This window comes from Poromitra crassiceps (assembly GCF_964638095.1).
Source record: "Poromitra crassiceps genome assembly, chromosome: 22".
In the NCBI taxonomy this organism is placed as follows: domain Eukaryota; kingdom Metazoa; phylum Chordata; class Actinopteri; order Beryciformes; family Melamphaidae; genus Poromitra; species Poromitra crassiceps.
Window position 1 is genome coordinate 22,256,015 of NC_139647.1, and position 23,418 is coordinate 22,279,432.

The window sequence follows — 23,418 nt, forward strand, 5'->3', positions numbered from 1 at the left end:
TTTTATCTAACCTGTTCACATCTATGTTCGCAATGGCATCCCTAGTATCATCATACTATTATGGGATGCGATGTGAACAGTTGTATTATGGGATGTGCGTTTCCCAGGCAACGACACACGTTGACACGTTTTGGAACAGCGCTGCACGCTGGCACAATACTCCTAAAAGCAAAATGCTTATTGTTTTGAATGATTTGGCACCTTCTATTACTGTCAACACCAGTATTGTTGTATTGTAATAATATGCCATAAAGGTTTATTGACATTTTGGGGAGAGCAGGGGGGATGAAATCTTAAAAAAAAAAAAAAAAAATTTAGAGCCGCCAACTAAAGCTTCGAGAGCCACGCAATGAGGAGCTAGGCTTTAAAGGAAGCGCTGTATGGAACAGCCTACCTCCCTCTATAAGGGGTAGCTCCAGCTTGGCCACCTTCAAGGGCCATCTGAAGGCGTGGCTGAGAATTAACCAGTCTTGTGACCATGTGTGATTGTGCAGGATGCTCACACATGTACTAACTTTTACATTAATCATTTATTTTTCCTTTTCTCTCTTTTACTAATTGTACTATTACTGATATGTAATGTATATGCAATGTGTATCATCACACTGTTGAGATGACTGGAGGTTTCCCAGGTCATTTTTCTTATTGCATTTATACTATACAATGGCGTTCGTCCTTTCGCTAAGAAGTAGCAGCATTATGAGCAAAGGCTTGTTGGCATGTTGTCTCCTTACTGTACTGATCAGTGAGACAGCCCCTTACACCAGGCAGCATGTTGGACTGAGAGACAGAGACAGTGGACCATAGTCTTTTAGTGGCATCTGCTGGGCGGAAGTTGAAGAACACATTAGGATCTAATTCAACATCCATTCTCCTGTGTGATATTTTTTAAACCATTGAGAGGTCTGAGATTTGCTGCAGGGTATTGTGCATCATTTCATCAATTCCCATAAATCTAGTGCTTAAAATCCAACCAATGTTTGCACCGCTGTAGAACACCGCCAATGCAGACGACTGGCCAGATGCGCTGCATCAATGGACCGAGTCCGACTTCCGCTGGAGTGTTGCATCGGCCCTCACGGTTTCTCCCGTGTCGGGGGTTGGCTATATTCTTTGGTTGCTAGTAGGGATGGCGAAAATGAAAAAACTAAATTGACCACAACCAACCCGCATTAACCGATCATTAATCGGTTAACCAAGAACATTAAAATGCGCTATTTGACTGTCTGTGACCGTCTGAAATGGGAATCTTTTTTTATGTTAATTTTTGCTTGCACGTTACAAATATACATACTTCAGCATGCGCTGGGAGGCGTCAGCAGTGATGTTAACTGGGGTCGTAAGGTGTTTCGGGTCTGTTCAACATCATACACCCTCGCCCAGTAGACCCAGCCGAGGCCGATTAAGCCCCCGACCCGCATCCCAGAAGCAGCCGCTCACGGATCAGCCTTCCTACTCTGTCTGCAACGTTGCCCGCGGAAGGGTCGATCACGCCCAATCCACTGCAATAGAGTCAGTGCTACACCGCAGCATTGCAAGACCCTTCGGTGCATGGAGGCAAGTATGCTGACACAACCACAGTAAATTCTTCACTTTCCTGAGAGTGATTTACATACTTAAAGTCGAACTGAACCTGTTCGTCACGTGCATAATGCGTCCGTTTCAGACTGAAAACATAGTTTGTCTAAGATGACAGGTTGAGAGGCGGGTCATAGTATCATGTCGATGATTTTATTTGACAATTCTGGGGACTGGATTGGGCTTTGGCCAATCCTGGCGTGTTCCGCCTCCAAATCGAGTGGGATTCAGTGTGTTGTGGCGCTCCCCTCGGGAAGACCCTTTTGACGGGAGGTTAGTGGCTGAGTGGAGCTCAGCGACCCGCAGGCAGCCAGCTGCCTTCGTGTTGCTGAGCGGAGAGTGCAGCACGTCGGCCTAGAATCTCCGAAGTGCGACCCCTAACAACCAAGCTCTCGGATGCGCACGCCATTATCGCTACGATATCCCTGGAATGCGCGTTTTAACGAGCCAGTTACATTTCTTTGCATTCTCAGAGATTATAGTTTTTGTTTTTTGTTCATGTTTCTAACAATTGGCCAAGTTAGTAGTTAGTTTATGGGATAGGAATTCTGCCAGATGACAGGCACTAGGCGCCATTTTCTACTTCATTTGGAAGAGAAAATTATCCAGAAATGAAGATTTGATTGACAGCTGCATGTCGTGATATGATTGGTTGAAATGGGGTAGAAATTTGATAGTACTAGGTGACGTCAGCAAACTGTACATTACTGTTATCAATGAAATCTTGAAAAATGAACTTTTGATGTGAAAAAGTGTGAAAAACTAAAGAAATTACCGGTAGATTGTTGTGATTTTGTTTGCATACATTATTAAATACCGTAGGTGCACTGCATACCCAGGTATTTGAACTAAAATAAAATAAAAGTCATTTTTGGGTTCAGCTCGACTTTAAGAGTAAATCCACTCAGAGTTTGAGCACAGAAGTCTCAAATTTGAGTTTGCTTAAAACCTTAGCTTGAGAGTGTGCTATTATCTTTGTTTGTGTCTAGCATTGAGTTATTACAGTATGTATTCACCTTATGTAGCCGCACCCATTTGACCCAGCTGTAAGGTCTGAACATAAGGTGTATACTGTGTTCATTTGTCAAACTTCTGTAACACTTATTTTCAAAATACTGGGGGGGGGGGGGGGTGAATATTATGAATAAAGGACTGAGAGGTTGATGTGCTCTACACTTCCTTGTTCTCTCTCCCTTTGCAGCAACAAATAAGACACTCTTACCTGTAGCGATAATATACAGTGAGTGGTGGAATGAGGGTCGGCAGCAGGGCAGACTGGCAAAACTGTCTGTTTATCTAACTGTTTACCAAAAAAAAGGGGGGGTAGGCTATTCGGGAAATATTGCAATATTTTTCAGTTACACCAGAAGTGATCCTACCTGGCTCCGCTGACGTCCACTCCAACCATCAGCTGTCCATTGAGGGACAGGAGTTCGTCTCGGAGTTTGATGGCTCCACAGCAGGCGGCCGGGCTCCTCTTCCTCACCTCCGTCACCCAGAGGCAGCCCACCTCCAGGACGGGCCCCGTAGGTCTCCTCCTCCTCCGGCTGCCCTTTGGCCTTCCCTCTGGGTCCCCAAAGATCGGGATGTTCCCAAAGCTCAGGCCAAACTCAGCCACGTCCCCTCCAGACTTATGAAGGCAAACAGCACAGACTTCCACCTCTACAGCCTCCCCGGATGAGGGGGCTCTGTCAGCCTCCCTGGAGGAGGGGGGTTTGTCAGCCTGGGTGAAGTTGAGCTGGATGTACTCCACCAGCTTGTGGATGGCAGCCAGGCAGAGGACCATGTCCCCCCCAGTAACACTGCTGGAAATGCTGCTGCTGCAGACACTATCAGGCTCCCCATGCTGAGAGGACTCCTGGAGGAGGGAGAAGAAGAGCAGCCACATGCTAGATGAAATGTGATGACATTGTTTCATGCATTAGTAGGACTGGATTCCTGCTAGTTTGCTTAGCACACTGGTGTACTCACCACATTATGAAATAATAAGTAAGGGTTAATGCACGACGAGGTGTCCATTATCACTTTTTAAGGGACGACGCGAGAGGCGTGAACCGGTCCGAGGCGCCAGCCGAGGAGCGGTTTGTATGTAAACATACTTGGCCAATAAAGCTGATTCTGATTCTTCTTGTCTTACTATCGGGAATATGGCAAATAGGTGAATCTCCCAAAATGTTGGCGTGCTCCTTTACATCCCCTCCATGCGTTTCTGAGTCATATTGTAAACGTATTGTAACATATTGTAACGTTATCAATAATCAATAATCAACTCAAGGCGGATTCCATTTCTGCACTTAATTTCCAAGACGTACAGCTGCTGATGGCTTGGCCGCAGTCACGCCAAATCCTACGCCAATCCCGCAAAACCCCGCTAGCTCTCTCTCCTTAGCTTCACACCACCGACCTCTTCTCCTGCTCCACAACAACTCCCTTCAGTTCCTCTGCCCTCTCCCATTCAATCCCCGGAGGAATACAACACGTGACTAGCACTACGCAGAGAGACGTTCAAGACTATACAGTCTTAAATCTTAATGTCTTAATCAGTCTTAATGTATGGATAAATAAACCCCACACAAACCAGCCCTCTACAATATTATTTGACAAACAACTTAATCTTCTGCTGAAGTTCAAAATGTTAAAGGTGCTGGAAGCGGTATTAAAATAAAATAAAATAAAAATACCGCATCAGATGTACAGATGTTTGGTGTTTCAGGAGTAACCAACATCGCCATTTGCAACATTTTGTGTTGCAAAGAGCTTTCTTCTGTGCTGCACTTTCTTGCTGAAACTTTGTTTGTAAGTTTTATATGTCTTGTTTTTTCTCTCTGTTAGTTTGAAGTGTGTAGATATTCCTAACCAGTGATACTTGACCTGTTTAAAACCTGTTCATTGCTCACAGCCTGGCCTGAGGTGGCCAGCCACTGTGGTTAGACGCTGATTGCTGGAAGGTGTGGCCTGACTCCCTGTTGAACCAGTATTTCTCAGCATAGTCAGTCTAGAGCGGCAGCTCTAGCAGCAGCCTCTGGGCATGAAGACTCTGGGCACAAAGGGAGTCTATCTGTGGGAGTCCATCGAGGGTAGGCCAGAGAATAGAGTTTTTGTTACTTCTCTTTGTCTAACTACTTGCTCATCTACCTAACTATGTGGCTTTTGCTCATCCCTGTAACCTCAGCCCAAATCTGGGCGATTTCAACATCCAGACCAAGGTAACCTTGCAATCTCTGCCTTTCCTTAACTTCTTCTCATCCTTCGACCTCTACCTCTCTCCAACTTCACTGTCTGTGACTCCTCTTCCTCACTGTGACTCATCCGACCACCACTTTATAACATTCTCCCTTCCCACCTCCTCCTCTCTCCTCCAAACCATCTCACCTGACCTATCTCCCTTCCTCACTACTCTCAACTCCTTTCTGTCCTCAGGTCTTGTTTTGGCTACTCTAAAGACTGCTAGAGTCAAGCCTCTGCTTAAGAAACCCTCCCTTGACCCTACTGCTATTCAGAACTACAGACCTGTCTCTCTTCTCTCATTCCTTTCCACACACAAAAAAACTTTACCACTCTATTCCTTCAAAGGGTCAGAGAGTGGAGGTTGTCCAGGAGTTTAAATACCTGGGTATTATTTTAGATAGCAACCTCTCGTTCAAAAAGCAGATAAAGAAAACTGCAGGGACTGTCAAACGTAATCTTCGGCAATTTAGATTAATTCGATGTCAGCTGAACACAGATGTGGCGAAACTGTATCTTCATTCTTTCATTTTATCACATCTGTCTTACTGTGCCACTACTTGGTCCCAGGCCAATAAAACAACAACGCAGCCACTCTTTACTCTATTCAAGCAAGCGCTGAAGGTCCTGGATAAAAAACCTAACAGTTATCATCATTGTGACATTATCAAGAAATATAACTTTCTAACACTTGAGAATTTTCTGTTGATGGCAAATGTCTGTTCCATGGTCTTGCCCCCCCCCCCCCCCCCCCCCCCCCCCGCCTTTCAACAAATTATTGACAAATCGCAACACCAGTGTGAGAACTACAAGAGCCTCCACTAGAGGGGACTGTTGCGTGCCTTTTAGATTGACTAAATTCAGTCAATCTGCTTTCACAGTCAAAGCGGGCGGCTGTGGAACACCCTGCCAGCAGTAATTAAAGGCTGCAGTACTCTCAGAGGTTTTAAATCCTCTATTAAGAAGTGGCTGAGAGAGGGTCAGTCTTGCGGCCACCTATAGTAGAGCCATATGAATTCTGTGTTTTGCTTTTTACGCTCATTTTACCATCAGAAATAGTGTCTAATATGTGGGGATGAATAAATGTCCACAATTTAATAAGATATAACAATCAATTTACACACAGTGTAATAGTGCACAATTTTTAACAAGTGATTCAAGTCAGAAATACAGTAGATGACTGTACAAAACATTCTATATCATTTTTATGTTTGTAAAGTGCTTTTAAGCTTCTCATTGTGTCTCAACAACTGTAAACAAAACATTCACTTCAAACATAAGAAGATGGTTCAAATACTATTTTATTTTGAAAGTTATAACAGGAAGTGGTGGTGTTTATCTTTGCTAACTTGAATGAGTCAACGTGAGTTGAAAACGGCAAGTGTCAACTGAATAAGAATACACAGCCACAATTGAAACTTTTCCAGCTTGTCCATCATGTGCAAAAGTGGATATTTTTCATCTTTCATTCCCTGTTGACATCACTACAGTCGGAAGGCTTTGACTAGGAAGGCAAGTAACATCAACACTGAAAACTGTGTCTACAAAGTATTGAGCTAACGTGATCAAGACAGTCTGCAAGTAGTTAACGTTATGCTAACGTTTTAAACGAACAACATAACAGAATTGAATAGAATAGTGAGAAGGTCTAACGATGCAGAATCATTCACAGCTGACATCTAACGTTAACGTTATAGGCTACTTCACCGCTATTGCTGGAATGCTTGGAATGCACTTGTTAATGCACTCGTTAACTATAGTTACGTTACTGCAGAGTGACAGAGTCCACTGTATAGCTGCGTGTGAGGGAGAGAGTGTGTGAGACGTCACCTTATTAACATTATATATTGAATTTCAGCCCAATTATGGCAAATTCTGCAGTATTCCACGTTTTACAGTGGATTCCATTTTTATTGGTCAATTCCGTGATTCCGTCCGCGATTCTGTTAACACGGATTTCATATGGCTCTACCTATAGTCATTGGTGTGGTCTCATATACTATTTCTTTCTGTGCTATGACATTATTTATTTTTTACCACTACCTCATTTGCCAATGTGTGATTTTAGTGGATTGCTATCTACCTCTATGTGTTATATTTTACTGTTATGCGCATTGTATATGTATTATCTTGCTAATAGTAAGTATCATTTTTTGTCATGTATCTTGATTGTTTAGACATTAGGATTTTTTTTTAATTGCTGTATTTGATATGTACTGTGTGCGCACAGGACTCTGTGTGCCCAGGGACTACAGATGCAAATTAGCTTTTAGCTATCTCTGGTGCCATATATTTATTGTGTACTGTCCCTGCTTAAATAAACAATAAAGATAAAGATAAAGGTTGTAGCTGTCATAGATTATGTTGCATAGTTGATTTCTCTATTGTTGACAAAATGTGTTACTGTAAGTTGCTGTGGATAAAAGTGTCTGCCAAATGACGTAATGTAATGTAACGTAATGTAATTTGCCGCGGTGCACCACGACGGTATAAAAAATCTAGGCTGCAGTAATACATGGAGAGGATAGGTGGCAGCAGAGTACTTGAATCCTTTTAGGACGATACACTCTGTGAGCACAATGGCAAAGTGGCGCTGTCCATTTTTCGGTTCATTGACTCCACAGGAAGCAATATTTTTTTTCGGATGATGGCGAAGGCTGGAAGCACCCTCTCTGCCTGTGATTGGCCTAGCGTCAAACGGTCATCCAATCACATTCGCTTGGCTATCCTGCGTCTCTTTCTACTGTCTGTGGTCAGACAGACAGCAGTTTTGCTTGGTAGCATATAGGCATGGGTCGATTTCCGGTTTTACCGGTTCGGTTCGGTATACGAGCCCAAACCGGTTTGATCACGTGCAAACCGGAAAAACCTTAAAGTCCCTGGAAACCAAAATCCACAAAAACGTTCTAACTATGTTATTTAGGGTCTTATGTTAGTAATTTTGTGCCTCCGAAATTATTATAAATTACTTTCAACCCAAAGCCTTAAAATCGACACTTTTCTACAAGATTCTACAAAGTACTTCCTCATTGAAGACAGCAGTGCGCGAGGTGCTAAAACGCAGGAGCTTATGACGTCATAAGCTCTATATAACCTTTGTACACGCGCGCAATCCGCACCCACCCTCCTTTTTTTATTTTTTTATTTTTTTTATTAACAATATAGATGTACAAAATATGTCAGACAGACAATCACACATCACCATACTTAACACATTGAGTGCCACAGCGCTTCAGTAAAATTGTCTGGAGCCTGTGCCAGATTCACTTCCATTCAGTTGAAAACAGCTATAGAATTTTTTCTATTAGGGCTATATTGACAGGGCTGGACTCTAATGAAACATTGGACACTCCTGCTTCTTCCAAAGAAGAAATTTTGTTTCTAGACAGTTCCATTATGAAATGACAGCCTCTGAAAGAAGAGCACTTTCAAGGGTTTTCTGCTTTTTTTTTTTACTTTTCAAGATAAAGTCACTTTTATGAATACTTTTTGCACTCTAATTTCAAGCACATTCACTGACTCTGGCTGGTGTTTTCTGATGTGGTGGCGTGGTGTGGTTCTGTGTGCAGCCTGCGTGCCCCCCCCCCCCCCCCCCCCCCCCTCTGAGCTGCGGGCTCCTCCCCACACGCACACAGTCTGTTTTCGCTTCCTCCGTTTTTGCCCCGGGTGGATCCCAGCGCAACAAGGAAATGGCAAACGGGAGTTACGGGACTGAAGGAAAAGGTTTGGCCGTTCGGCTTCGGGTGCTGCCTTTCTGGCAGGGAATCGTGTGGAGGAACTATATGCAGACGGATGGACAGAAGCAGAAGAGCTCAGTTGTGGGCGCGGATGCAGCCAACTGTCAGCTGCAGACAGAGCAATCTATAAGGCTCTGGCTGCAGCATGCATCGGTTTCCCCTTTGATCACGGCTTTTTTTTCGCTTTCTCCTGCACAAAGTAAAGGATCTGAGGTGGGTGGCGCAGCTCCCGTGTAGATGTTTAAGGTGGCGCCGTGTGATCCCTTGAAGGGATTCATGCTCACTGGCTGGGTACGACCTTAAACAGCAAAATTATGGAATAATATGAATTATGATTTTAGGACGTCCACAGACGTCCTTGGCACTCCTCGTTACTTTTTTTTAGGACGTGCACAGACGTCCTTGGCACTCAATGTGTTAAGAGCTATAAACAAACAAATGAATAAGACATACACCCACCCTCCTTTTGTCCGTTCTTTGCCCCCAGTGACAGCGTTCCCTCGCTGTCCGTCTCCCTCCCACTCTGTGTGCCGTCGTGCCAAGCGCTATGCCTCTCTCTCTCTCTCTCTCTCTCTCTCTCTCTCTCTCTCTCTCTCTCTCTCTCTCTCTCTCTCTCTCTCTCTCTCTCTCTCTCTCTCGGGACTAGTGAGAGAGAGAGCACAGAGAGAGACACACAGGCTGGTGACGCGAGGTTACTCTCTCTCACACACACACACAAACAGACACAGTAGCAGCAAGTCTCTCTCTCTCCCTCTCCGAGCAACGAACACACACATACACACACACACACTCGTGCTGTGGACACACAGCACGAGTGCTGTGTTCGACACACAGCACTCGATCTCTTTCTCCGTTTCCCTCCCCCCCTCTGTCTCCACTCAATCTCTTTCTCCGTTTCCCTCCCCCCCTCTGTCTCGCGCTCTCTCTCTCTCGGAAAACCTGCTGCAGACGGGACACGCCCACACAGTCCGCGGGAGAAAATACACTCTAAAAAATAATTGATTCTCATTAGTTTTGCCACGACTGCCAAACCTAAATTTATATACTTTGCGATGTTCATCATCGTTCAAATTTGGCTGGTGGCTTATTAACATATGGTCCTGTGATGTGATGACCTCAAAATGCTAAATAATAAATAAATATTTCTGGTTTCCAGGGACTTAAAAAAAAAAAAAGAAAAAAAAAAAAAGATTTTTTTAGTTTTTATTTGCCAGTCCATTCTGATTGCACTATTGTTCGTATTAGCCTCTTCTCAAGTTGCACTAGTAGGCAAAAGTCTTATTTTGTTTATTATGTTGATGTTTGAAGAAAAGTTAAGCTGAATAGTTATGAGAAATAAAAACAGTGTGTTGTTACAGTTAAAATGTTCTGCTTATTTGTATTCAGTGTTCGTGCTGGTTGGCAGCATACCAGCTTAGAGGTGCATTATCGCCACCAACTGCAGTCGCTTTGATACGTTTTTTTGGGGAATATCGAACCGGTTTCAAAATGTTCAAACCGACCCATGCCTAGGCCCTATATTGTGTGAATTTGTGAGTTTTGAAGTTTATAAGGCAGCTCAGCTGTAAGCCAATCCATTCTGATTGCACTGCTTGTGTTTTTATTAGCCTTTTCTCAAGTTGCACTATAGGCAGAAGTCTTATTTCATTTATTATTTTGATGTTTAGAAGAAAAGTTGAGCTGAATAGTTATGAGAAATAAATACAGGGTGTGTTTGTTACACAGGTGTCCTGCTTCTTTTTATTCAGTATCATTGCTGGTTGACAATACCAGCTTAGAGGTGTATTATCGCTATCAGGTGGACTGAAGTTGCACTACAGACAGTTATGGGCCACACGGGAGCCCTGCTTAAATTTTTTTTTTTTTTTTTTTTATTACAAAAAAAATCGGTATACCGGTTCGATCCGGTTTAGACGGCAATATCGAACCGGTTTTAAAATTTTCAAACCGACCCAGCCCTAGTAGCATACATGAAAGACGCCACTGTGTGTTTATGTTTTTGATCTCTGGTTTATAATGCTGCCGCTACTCTTGGCAGTGCACGTATGTAGCCTACAGACAAAAAGAAAAGAAAAGATAAAATATTAATGAGAATTGATCAAGGGTTATATAAAAACAGTGTCAATGCCCATTTACTCATTCTAACACAAGAGTGACATGTATTTGAATTGAAATATTAATCAGAGCAACAATGTGATTGAATTTGGAATGACAAGAAACAAATACACGTCTGTGCAATAGGCTAAGTAGGCCTAAATAACTCAGATATAGGGTTTGCAATTGTAACGTTCCATATAATGAAGTATCTCATGCTTGTTCATTTAATGATTGTTTTGCACCTGCTGCTCACGTTATGAACAAATGCTTAGATGACCATAGCCTCAGCAACAACTAACTGCAGTCATGTATGAATGTTAGCTGTCCAGCAAACACTAATATCTATAGGAATCATGCTTGGAAGTAGCCTACTTTTCCCCCTGCTGCATCGTGACATTGAATGAAACTATGTTTAGGCTCGTTTGAGATACTTCTGGCTCGCCTGGAAAGAAGGTGGGAGCAGCCGATTACAGTCAGCCAATCAGAGGCAGAGAGGGGGCGGGTCATGGCTTCGCCTAGCCTTCGCCATCATGGGAAAAAAAATATCGCCCGCAGGAAGTGAAAGAAGAAGTTAGCCAACCCTATTTTTGTTTTTCTTCGGTTGCTAACAGAAAGTTAACAGAAACATTGGAGATGGATGGATGGATGGATGGATGGGGCAAGGGTTCTGAGAGTTGGGGAAAAGTCTGAGCTGGTGTTACTTCAAACCAAACCTGGCAAGGATGCAGTGGATTTGTTTAGCATTCACGTTAGCTGTGGCTAGCGAACGTTAGCTCTGCTGACGTGGCCTACACAGGCAGCAGCAAATGAAACGTCCAGGGATTCTGTCTTTAACTCCAAAAACAACCCTCTAACTGCTAACCGGGAGCTAAGTCCGACTATAAACCATAATATCCGTATCGTTTCACCTTTGATTGATTTTTCTTACACCAGATTAAAGAAAACATGTATGTGATATTGACTGATGCCCTATTCGGTCATGGTTTATAGTGGGACTTAACATGCCTGGCCCATTCACTTCAATAGAACTGGCCCCAATGCTAAATTCAACACTAACATGTCTGTCAACATAAAGGCAAAAAGTGGGACGCCTTTAGACCCAGGGCCAGTCATTGCTACTGGTTAGGGTTAGTCAGTCATTGCTACTGGTTAGGGTTAGGGTTAGTCAATCATTGCTACTGGTTGTTCATGTAAAAGAGTAGCGAGGCAGGGAAACTAATGCTATTTCTTTATCTAACGTAGCACATTTCAAACATAATGGCACTTACTGGGCTTTACAAAAAACATATACAAGCCTATGTGTCATTCATTGTTGGGAGGGTTAGGCTACTTTTCAAATATATATTCCACTACAGAACACTGAATACATGCCCTAAAATGTATTTTGTAATGTATTCCATTAGAATACTCAAGTACCGGTACCTATTAGGAATACTTTGGAATACTTAGATTTAAGGTTTTAAGCTTTAAAACATTACATAATAATAATAATAATCATCATCATCATCATCATAATAATAAAAAATACTAATAATAAAAAAGAAAATGATAATAATAATAATAAAGACATGTATAAAAAAAAAGATACTTTAGTACTTTAGCATAAAGAGATACTCAACAACCCAAATCAGAGGTATCAGCTCAGCCATTGGTCATGTCAGTTTTTCAAAAAGGGGCGGGCAGGTTTGAGACTTTCGAATCCGCCCACTCCACATTTGGATAGGATGAACTTTTGTGGGGTGGGCAAATTTCAGAGCCAATGGCAGACCTCTGTGCAGTTCCTGCTCGCGCATGTGTGGTTTCATTCACAGCCAGCCTCCGTTGTAAACAGACTGCTCCTCCAAAACTGATCACAACAACAGCAGAGCCAGGGCAGGCTAGCCCTAGCCTAGCAACATAGATTGATAGTAAACTACCAGAAACACAGTTATCTTTATGATCTTTTAATAATGTTAGTAGAGGCAAATTTTAAGAAATTCCCTCAAGGCATTCCTGAGAGATCACGTTAACGAGCATGAGTTGTCATGATGGTGGTGGGAGTCTGCTATTTTAGAAAGGGGGGAAGCAGTTACCTTGTAGTGGTTGTTGTCATGACGGTGGTGGGAGTCTTGGTCAGGTCTTGTGGTCTGAGCCCTGAGCCAGTCCTGCAGCAGTGGGAGGAGGTTGTGGGCATTGTCCTGAGTGATGGGCATCCTGGCATCCTGCCAGGACCTGCAAGCACTTCAACAACCCCTGGTGTCTGCGTGTCAGGCCATCTATACACAACACAGATGGGAAAGGTACACTCATTGTAGAAGTACAGTTACACTTACTTGTGTAAAAAAATACTGGTAAAAGTAGAATTACTGATTCAACAGCACTTTGAGATTTATCTTAAATGAAAAGTACATGACAAATAAAATGTATTATTATTATTATGTCTACGCAAACAAAAGTAAAAAAAAAGTACAGGCTCTCAAATGTCTGTCGGCTGTTTCTGTGCAAAGCCAGGGATGTACACAGTCACGCCACCGACTTTGTCCCAGTCAGGTGTAAACGGTGTATAGGGCAGAGCTCATTCCTCTACACAGCAGCTGTGCTGTGGAACAGCCTGCCCACAAACATTAAGACTAGTTTATCTTTTTCCTCTTTTAAATCTTCTGTAAAGAGCTGGATCAGGAGCAGCAGATCCTGTTTTTTAGGTTTTTTTACTGACTGTTTTCATTAGGCTTTTATTATTGTGTATCATATTTTTAGTCTCCCTTGTTTCTCCTTCCTCCAGCGTGGTGGACACACACACACACACACACACACACACACACACACACACACACACACCCCCATAGTCTTTGACACCTGCACTTTAAAACATGCACTTATATTCTTACACACTCACACGCACCCATACATTCATTCACCAGTTCATATTCCACACTGACACCTCAAGGACCGCAAAGGAAATAAGCTTCTAGCTTTATTGTGTTTATCCTTTTGATGATGGTGTTTCTGACTGTATATCTAATGTATACATGTTTTTCATTATCAATAAAGATGTCAAAATCTAAATCAAAGGTTATGGAGTATTTATTTATTTATTTTTTATTTATTAGTTTAGTTGTACAGGGACAGTGCACATCAATCAACATTGCTGCAAATGTGCCAGTTTTAGCTGGATACCTAATTTTCAACTGCAGTCCCCTGGGCAAGGTGTTGATTGCCGGATAAAAACAGTAAAAACAAAGACGAATGTCAGATGTTGCCTAGTCTTCCTTGGCCGGCCCGTGGGTGGGTACGCCAATCACCAAGGTGTGCTCTGATGCAATCATCATCATGGTTGTAAAGGTATTTTTTTAACCCATTGATACCTGATGCATCCCTTTAAGACTGTGAACCACAGGAGGTACGGTGTTGCAGTGGTAAGCACTATCGCCTCACAGCTCGAAGGTCGTGGGTTCGATTCCCACCTGGGCCGATGTGAACACTGAAGGAATGCGTGCCCGTCCGCATGTCCTTGAGTGCCCACCACCCGGGTGGGGTCGGCAAAATGGCCTTTCTGTGTGGAGTTTGCATGTTCTCCCCGTGCCTCCCGGGGGTCTCCTTCATATAGGAACCCCCTTCACAAAAACATGCAACATCCTTGTTGCTTATATGGTTCCTCCTCTGATAGTTAAGGGTGCCTGTTCAGAGGGAGGGGAACTGGTTGGAATAGCGTGAACCTCCCACGTGCTATGTCCTACCGGTGAAGCTTCCTCGGGCAGGTGAAAAGAAGCGGCTGACTTGACTGCCCATGTCTCGGAGGATGCATGGAATCAGTCTCGGCTCTCCCCAGATCGGCAGAGGATGGAGTAGCAACCAGGATTGAGTAATTCAAATGAGCACTAAAACGGGGGATAAAAATGGGATAAAAAAATCGGGGGGGGGGTGGAAATTAAGAAAATAAGACTGCGAACCACGTCACGCGGTTCGCGGTCTTGAAGGGATACACACACAAATGAGGGATATACATCTCCAGCACACTCACCTGGCAGGACAACACCACAAGCATCATCAAAAAAGCTCACCAGTGGCTGTACTTCTTAACACATTCAGTGCCAAGGACGTCTGTGGACGTCCTAAAAAAAAGTAACGTTCAGTGCCAAGGACGTCTGTGGACGTCCTAAAATCATAATTCATATTATTCCATAATTCTTCTGTTTAAGGTCGTACCCAGCCAGTGAGCATGAATCCCTTCAAGGGATCACACGGCGCCACCTTAAAAATCACATCGCAGCTGCGCAGTGCAGCCACGTTAAAACCTTGCGACGCTCAGAGGCTCTTTGTAGAGTAGGTTGGTCAGTAGCAGTAGCATTAGCAGTATCCGTAGCAGAAGAAGAGAATAGATTTATAGCATTTAGTAGCATTTAGTAGAATTTAGTAGCATAGCGATTTTAGATTAGTTTGTGAGATTGTGTAGTGAGTGGATTCGAGTGCTTGGTGTGAGGTGAGTGCGTGCGTGGGTGGGTTGTGTCGGGTGTGTCTGAGTGTGCTAGCGAGTGTGCCTGTGTTAGATTTAGCAGTTAGCATTTAGCGTTAGTTAGGTCAGGGTAGATAGCATCTGTGTAAAAAAAAACAAAAAAACAAAAAAAAATTGTCTGTGTGTCTCTGTCTGTCTGTCTGTCTTGTGTGTCTGTTTTGTTAGACTAGCGTTAGTGTTAGACTAGCGTTAGACTAGCGTTAGTGTTAGACTAGCGTTAGACTAGCGTTAGTCTTAGATTAGCGTTAGTGTACAGTTAGACTAGCGTTAGTTAGATTAGCTGTCATGCCCAAGGCCAGGCGTAAGCGTGGTGGGCCGCTCCCAGGGCCTGGGCAGCTCACACTGCAACAGGCTCTCAGCCGTGCTGTTCGGGAGAGAGATCTCCCTGAAACAGACACGGATGAGCCCGAGGAGACGGCTTCATCATCTCCTGATGACGCCAGAGATGAGGAATGGCAGCCCCCTGGCCCTGGACCTAAGAGGCGAACATTCTTGGACGAGGCGGCTTCCAGAGGTTAGAACCTACATATAGGCTATAGATAGCCTACTTTATTGATCCTTTACAGGAAACTATTACTACTAAAGCTGTAAATGCCAGACGATTGTATGCATAGATGACTTCTCGATTGTTGACAAAAATGTGATATTGTAAGTTCTGATATTGTAAGTCGATTTGAATAAAAGCGTCTGCCAAATGCCGTAATGTAATGTCTAATAATAAAAAGAAGCAGGAGAAAAATAGGAGGTAGAAATGTAAAAAATAAAATAAACACACCCACACACCTTTTATTATTCATCAATTTATTTTCGTCAACACAAAGCTTGGTAAGAATAACGATCCTGCAATTAGTTAGCATACTAATAATACCATGTAAAATATTCAATTTCAGAGTTGGAGCACAGCTCGGAGGAAGAAGACGACGACGTCACACGTCCCCCCAGCGTCACACGTCGTGCGCGCTTGAGCTCCAGTGATGGTGAGATGAAGGCCATTTTAGAATTACAATTATTCATCTGATATTGAAAACAAACTTTTTTTCCTTCAAGAAATGTCAATATATTTTTATAAACTCACTTTTACTATACAGAAGAGTCGGAGGAGGAGGAGGAGGAGGAGGAGGAGGAGGAGGAGGAGGAAGAGGAAGAACAGCATCTGCCGGCATCTTCAAGCAAAAGAGGTGAGAAGATTATTGGATTTTGTCAAAAAGACAGCTTGTTTACATATCACAATTGTCTGAAGAAAAACCTTTTATTTCATTGTTTTCAGCGGGCAAGTCTCGTCCCTCCCTGGATCCTCCGAGCTGGCGGGATATGGCTGACTGGAGCCCCAAAACGCTGCCATTCACCGCAGTGCCAGGTCCCAGTGCGGCAGCATCACTGCAGTCCGACAAGCCTGTCGACTTTGTGGAACTGTTCCTCTGTGACGAGCTCATGTTGCTGATTGTTGATCAGACCAACAAGTACGCGGAACAGTGTATTGCTGTCATAGAGGAGCTGCGTCTGCCATACTCCAGGGTAAACGCCTGGCAACCGCTGACCCTGGTGGAGCTGAAGCGGTTTCTGGGATTGCTTTTCCTTACTGGCATCGTCAAGAAGCCGAGTTGGGCCGAGTATTGGTCTGTTGATCTGGCGCTTGAAACACCATACTTCGGGAGCACAATGCCACGCAACAGGTTCCAGCTCATTTGGCGGTTTCTCCACTTCAGCGACAATCGGGAGGTCGATGGCAGCGACCGGCTCCACAAGGTTCGTCTTGTCCTTGATCTGCTCCTCTCCAAATTCAAGGAGCTGTACCAGCCGTCACAAAACATCTCGGTGGATGAAGGGATGCTGCACTTTCGAGGACGTTTACGTTTCCGTGTATACAATCCTGCCAAACCCACCAAGTACGGAATCAAGAGTTACATTGTGTGTGATTCAGCCAATGGTTACTGCTACGCCATGAAGCCATACTGTGGAACTCACAGTACCCTGCAGGACACCGTGCGCTTCCTGATTGCCGGCCTCGAGGGGTTTGGATATCGCTTGTGGATGGACAACTTCTACAACAGCGAGTCAATGTGTCGTCTTCTCCTCGGCCTCCAGATCCACTCAGCTGGCACACTCCGTGTCAACAGGGGAGAACCGCCGTCCATCCGCGAGGTAACCACGTCTGACCTGGCAGTAGGTGAACACCGCGCTCGTCACAATGACACAGTGATGGTCCTGGCATGGCGAGACAAACGCATCGTCCGGATGATTTTGACGTTCCACCAGGATGAGATGACAACTGTGGCGGTGAGACAAAAAGGAAACAGTGAGAGAGTCCCCCAGAGGAAGCCAGCATGCGTGGTGGAGTACAACCAGTACATGAGTGGTGTGGATCGCCTGGACCAGAAGATCTCCTATTACCCCTTCATCAGGAAGACTTCAAAATGGAGCTCTAAGTTTGTCATGTACCTGATGCAGATCGCAATGAGCAATGCGTTCATTGTGTACAGGGCACGCAACCCAACGACCAGCTGCAGAACCCTGAAAGACTTCATCCTGTCTGTGCTCAAATCCTGGACCGCAGATCCCCCTCCTCCTCCGGCCCCTCCCCAACCTCCTCTTCCAGGAAGAACACCAGTCCACCCACGCAAAAGGTCCGCTTCAGCGAGGCTGGATGTGGACTTCGCGGGCCATGTGCCACTGCCAGTGGCAGACCCAGCCACCAAAACAAAAACAATCTATCGAAAATGTGCGCACTGCGCAGCCAAGGGACTCAGAAAAGAGACCAAGTACGTTTGCCCTGGCTGTGACCACGTACCTCTCTGCCTCTACCCGTGCTACTTTGAGTATCACTCACAGTGATACTTTCCCCGACCCCCCACCCCCCCACCCCCGCTTCAGCCAGTGATGCAGTGTTTAGTTTAGTTTAGTTAGTGTCAACGAGTGTGTGGGCAGTCCATCAAGCTTTAGTATGTTTATTTGCTTTGACAGTTGAAAAGTAGAGACACTGGAGAGAAAGCTGTAGCGGGATTCAGTCCTTCAAGACTACAGTAACGTTACCTCCAAACACAAACTGCCTGCTGTCTGACTGTTGTCAAGCCGTCCAATAGCAGTGTCATTACTGTAACAAGAATAGTAGCAGTTGTAACACAGTAATAGCATCAGTCATGTGTATGCCTTTTTTTCATAAAATGTGTTGGTTCTTTTGAAAAAAAAAAAAAAAAAAAAGCTGGAATCAAATATTTGTAGAAAATAAATGGAAGATTCTTTTCACATACTTGTTGTTATTGACTTGAGTTGAGTTTCCAACCTTTCGTTTGAGGTATTGCATTTTGTTCAACTCTAAGCAGAATTTATTATGTGGGCTATTATGAAAATACTATGCATAAAAATGTGTTTTAGTTGGAAACTACTTTGAAGGTTTTTTTGAAGAAAAGAATACACTGCATGAAATGTTGTGGTGGAATATTTGATTGTTACACACCAAATGAAAGCTTAGGAAGTGTACTTTCATCATCAAAAAAAAAAAAGTTGATATCATGTTTCTTTATGGAGAGATGGCCTGCAACATACACCTTGATGCCATAAAAAGCAGCGTCTTGAAGTTGGACTAAGCGGTGTTCAAATATTTGTAAAAAATAAATGAAACATTCTTTTTACATACTTTTTCCCCCAAGGTAAAGTAGACATTCCAACCTTTCATTTAGGAATAGCATTTTATCAAGCAGAATTCATTCTGTGGGCTATTATGAAAATACTATGCATAAAAATGTGTTTTATTTTGAAACTACTTTGAAGGTTTTTTTGAAGAAAAGAATACACTGCATGAAATGTTGTGGTGGAATATTTGATTGTTACACACCAAATGAAAGCTTAGGAAGTCTACTTTCATCATCACAAAAAAAAAAGTTGATATCATGTTTCTTTATGGAGAGATGGCCTGCAACATACACCTTGATGCCATAAAAAGCAGCGTCTTGAAGTTGGACTAAGCGGTGTTCAAATATTTGTAAAAAATCAATGAAACATTCTTTTTACATACTTTTTCCCCCAAGGTAAAGTAGACATTCCAACCTTTCATTTAGGTATAGCATTTTATCACACTTGAAGCAGAATTCATTCTGTGACCTTTGTTTACATAAAAGTGTGTTTATCTCGGAAAGTAAAAAAAAACAGCAGAAAACCCTTGAAAGTGCTCTTCCTGCAGAGGCTGTCATTTCATAATGGAACTGTCTAGAAACAAAATTTCTTCTTTGAGAGAAGCAGGAGTGTCCAATGTTTCATTTGAGTCCAGTCCTGTCAATATACCCCTAATAGAAAAAATTATATAGCTGTTTTCAACTGAATGGAAGTGAACCTGGCACAGGCTCCAGACAATTTTACTGAAGCGCTGTGGCACTCAATGTGTTAAGGAAGCTGAAAAGGGCGGGGCTGAACTCCAACATCCTCAGCTCCTTCTACAGGTGTGTGGTGGAGAGCACACTGACACCATGCATCACCGTGTGGTATAGCAGCTGCACGGTGGCAGAGAAGCAGGCGCTGCAGCGGGTGGTCAACTCCTCTCAGAGGACCATCGGCTGCAGCTTATCACCCCTGTCAGACATCTATCCACCTTATTTTTGAATGCCCCACTGTAAAAAAAGAACCATGGGTACAAGGTCCGGTTTAACGTGACTCATTGTTGCCGCTTGCCATTTCCTTTGTTATACTCTGGCTGCAGACCCGAATTATAAACCGGAAGCTGGAGTCCGTTATAAAAGTTATAAATATAGTCACGTTATAAACAACTAACCAACGCTGGAGGTCCGTATGGAAACTCGAAATGTGTGTTACTCGAAATGGTTAAAAGTTAAATCAATTTGGTGGCGTTTTACTGTCATGTAACATAGCTAGCTAGGCGCTAACATTAGCCACAGTAGTAGCCGACTACCCACAATGCATTACGTTATCCCAGCACCCGAACGACACGGCTGTAGAGCAGAATGGCTCTGCTGTAAAAGGGTAAAATCCTCATAGATGCTTTTTTTGTCGGGGCTGGGGGGTTATCTAAATTGGTTACACCGGAAATAGAACCCATACTTAATGTAAGGCAAAATGGCTGCCAAAAATAAGGTGGATAGCAGCAGATGCAGAGACAGAGCCCTCTGCATCATGCAAGACTCCACCCACCCTGCACATTAACTGTTTGTCCCTCTCCCCTCGGCCAGGAGGCTGCGCAGCATCCGGGCAAAAACCACCAGGCTGAGGAACAGCTTTCTCCTGGATGCTGTCAGACTGTTGAACTGTTCGACTCTGCCTGTGATTACTGCACTTTAAACAGATGAACTCTAAAATAATGCACTTTTTGAGAGATTTATCATGCTGCTACCCCATTGCTGCTGTCTTTTACTTCCCTTTAGTCTTTTAGTTGTTGTTGTTTTTAGTCTTTTTTAGTATGTTTTTATTGCTGTCCATTATTGCTGTCCATTGTTGTTTTAGCTGGTTGTACTTTAGATTTTATTTATTTTAATGTAACTTAATAGAGCTGTTTTGGTTTTAGGTATTTATTCTTAATCCCTAATAGTTATATTTTTTATGCTATAGTTTTTAGGTTACTTAGTACTGAGACCTGAGTACTACATTTCGCTCATTATGTTTGGCATGATGAATGACAATAAAGTATCCTTGATCCTTACCACGGCCCCTCCATGTATTTCTCCTCACAAAAAGTGCTCCAGGGCAGCAGCGTTTTTTCTATGCAAAAATGCTAACGTTGTGAACATCCCCATACACAGCAGATAGGATACCCTAACCCTACCACTGCTCTCATACTAGATATTCTTACAGGCTAATGTGAAATTAACTGCTTAACACATTCACTGCCAGCCGTTTTTTTTTTACTGTAGGTAGGTTCTGCCAGAGGGTTTTTTTGAGGATTCTGGCTCATCTTTCAAGACCCGAGGATTCTTTTCTGCTAAGATTTTGTGAACACACAATATCTCAAAAGAACTAATAGAATGTGTGCTTTCTCTGTCTAAAAGAGTTAGTTTGTAGAGTTAGTAGTTATGTAAGCATTAGCAGTTGAATACAGCATGGTTTCAGCGTCAGAAAAATTATTCTGAGATAAACGGCTTTTTGTGAAATTCGATAGAACAGTCACTTTAACCATTCATTTTTGGCATCAGTAAGACGTCAGACATCTAAACAATAGTTTTGAACAGTAATTTCCTCCATAACAGCAGGAAACCCCCCTCTGCTTCCAACTCCTCCCTCCTTGTGTGTTCTTCTTGGCTGCAGCGGCCATGTCACAAGCTCGTTTCTGTTTTGCTGCTGCTGTGCCTGTCTGCGCGGCCGCTCTTTGAGGAAGTCTGGATGGACTCGCTCGTTTCTTGGAGTTTTGGTTGAGAGCTTTGATGAAGCTTTTGCGATTCTGGTCATATTTATGCTGCGTGTTTCAAAGTGTGTTCCACCCGTAATCTATTATGCAAATTTGCAATCCCGCACCGCCAGCAATCAGCGCGAAAGTGAAAGCGTTTTCGCCATCCATTTTACTGTATGAGAACGGCTTCCTCGCGCTTTTCCCTCCAGTTTTGGCTCGCCTCTTTCTACTGTGGAGAGACATGTCGCCACTCAGTGGGTCGGTAAAATAGATTATACACATTCAATACCTCCAATTCTGGTATAGGAGACGTCCCACCGTAAAAAAAAAAAAAATGATTTTTTTTTACGTAAAAACACGTCATTGGCAGTGAACCGTTGGATTTTGTTTGACGTAAAAACACGTCATTGGCAGTGAACGTGTTAACATAGGAAAACTTTGGTTCCGTTTATGTTTCCACACAGACCCGAGCGAGTACCCGATTACTCATTCATAAGGAGAGTACTCGAGTATTTAAATAGCTTAAAATGCCCATCCCTACTGCTGAAGCTAAGCTTGCTGAGTTAGCTTGTCAAGACAAGGTTTCAGATTATGGCTAATCAGTGGGAAATGGAGGAAAAGGTTTATGGGCCCCATTGACAAATAAAGGCTCCTATCTGAAGGGAGGAATCTGGTTGAGCCTTTATTTTTGTGCTGAACTATGGAGCGCTCACTGTGGCAGATATAGACACAGAACCAGGCTACCATGGGACCACAGTTAAATTACTATCCAGAGCTCTCAGCTCGGGCTTCAAATAAACTGTTTGGCTTTGTGGTGCCATCTGGCTCTGCTATTTCTATGGGCTTTAACTCAAAGCAAATGCTGCCAGGGAAGCTTTGTGGAAGACTGAGGCAAACATACAGAAAACATCCCAATCCTCCTCAGTCACAGGTGCTGCTCAAAGACAAATAAATGCCTTCTATTTCCATTTTTCATTTGTGGATTTTGATGGATTGTTTTCACTTCTGTTTCATTAAATTTAACAGAACTGACAGATCGCCTAGGGCCAAAACCCTAGGCTCGCCCGCTGTGCGGGCTCGCATGCACGCAGCTCAGCCGCTGCGCAGCCCCGCCCGCAGCTTGGCTGCTGCCTGGCCTCACCTGCTCTATTGACATGTGCAACACACATTTGCTCAACTTCACATCACTGATGACATCGCTGTCACTGATGATGTCACAATCCCTATTACATCACTGTTGATTTCACCATGCCTATGACATCATCAGTGTGTATGACATCATCAGTGATGTCAACTTATGACATTTTGGTCAACAATGATGTCACTGATGACATCACCGATGATGTCATAGACATTGTGACATCATCAGCGGGACAAAAACACAGTCCACTTGCTCCCTTTTATATAACTAGCCATCTCACGCGCCACAAGTGCTCGATTCCTAGTCGCTATCAGCCTCGCCCACCCTGCAGCTCGTCGAGCTAGCCATGCAGCTGACATACGCAGCTCGGCCACATGGGCTCACATGCTCTTATGACATCACTGATGAATGACATCACTGATGATGTCACAACTTCCATCTTATGACATCACTGATGACATCATCAGTGATTTATGACATCAATGATGACATCATCAATGATGTCACTATGACATCATCAGTGGGACAAAAATGTAAACAGAGAACAGAGCCTACACTGCAAAATTTAGGCCATGTTTAGACGACAACAGTCTGCATAAAACAGCAAACTCGCGTTGCGTTCTCACCTTTTATTTCACGTTTATACACAGCGTTTGTGATAACGATTTGCGTGCAGACTGAAGCCGCAGAAATCTCAGAGCAGCATCAAGTGAGTCAGAATAACATTGAAGCTTCTGGTTAAAACAAAATAATGGTCATTAAATAAACTAATAGCCTTATTGATGCATGTTGCAACGTTTTGTGTGTGTGATCCGAAATA

At 43.5% G+C, this 23,418-nt stretch overlaps 2 protein-coding genes across 2 annotated transcripts in view; both read right to left on the bottom strand.

Annotated features, from left to right (window-relative positions):
- Positions 1 to 12,829, bottom strand: part of LOC310796419 (PDZ domain-containing protein 2-like) — a gene marked incomplete at its 5' end in the record, with an annotated part of 145,538 nt that extends 132,709 nt beyond the window's left edge. Inside the window, 2 exons of the mRNA XM_083658606.1 lie at positions 2,958 to 3,436; positions 12,710 to 12,829. Coding sequence (XP_083514732.1) covers positions 2,958 to 3,436; positions 12,710 to 12,829 — 599 coding nt within the window. The remainder of the gene's footprint in view (positions 1 to 2,957; positions 3,437 to 12,709) is intronic.
- A 1,804-nt stretch (positions 12,830 to 14,633) lies between these two features.
- Positions 14,634 to 23,418, bottom strand: part of LOC310796420 (ATP-binding cassette sub-family A member 2-like) — a gene marked incomplete at both ends in the record, with an annotated part of 53,670 nt that continues 44,885 nt past the window's right edge. Inside the window, one exon of the mRNA XM_083658607.1 lies at positions 14,634 to 14,637. Coding sequence (XP_083514733.1) covers positions 14,634 to 14,637 — 4 coding nt within the window. The remainder of the gene's footprint in view (positions 14,638 to 23,418) is intronic.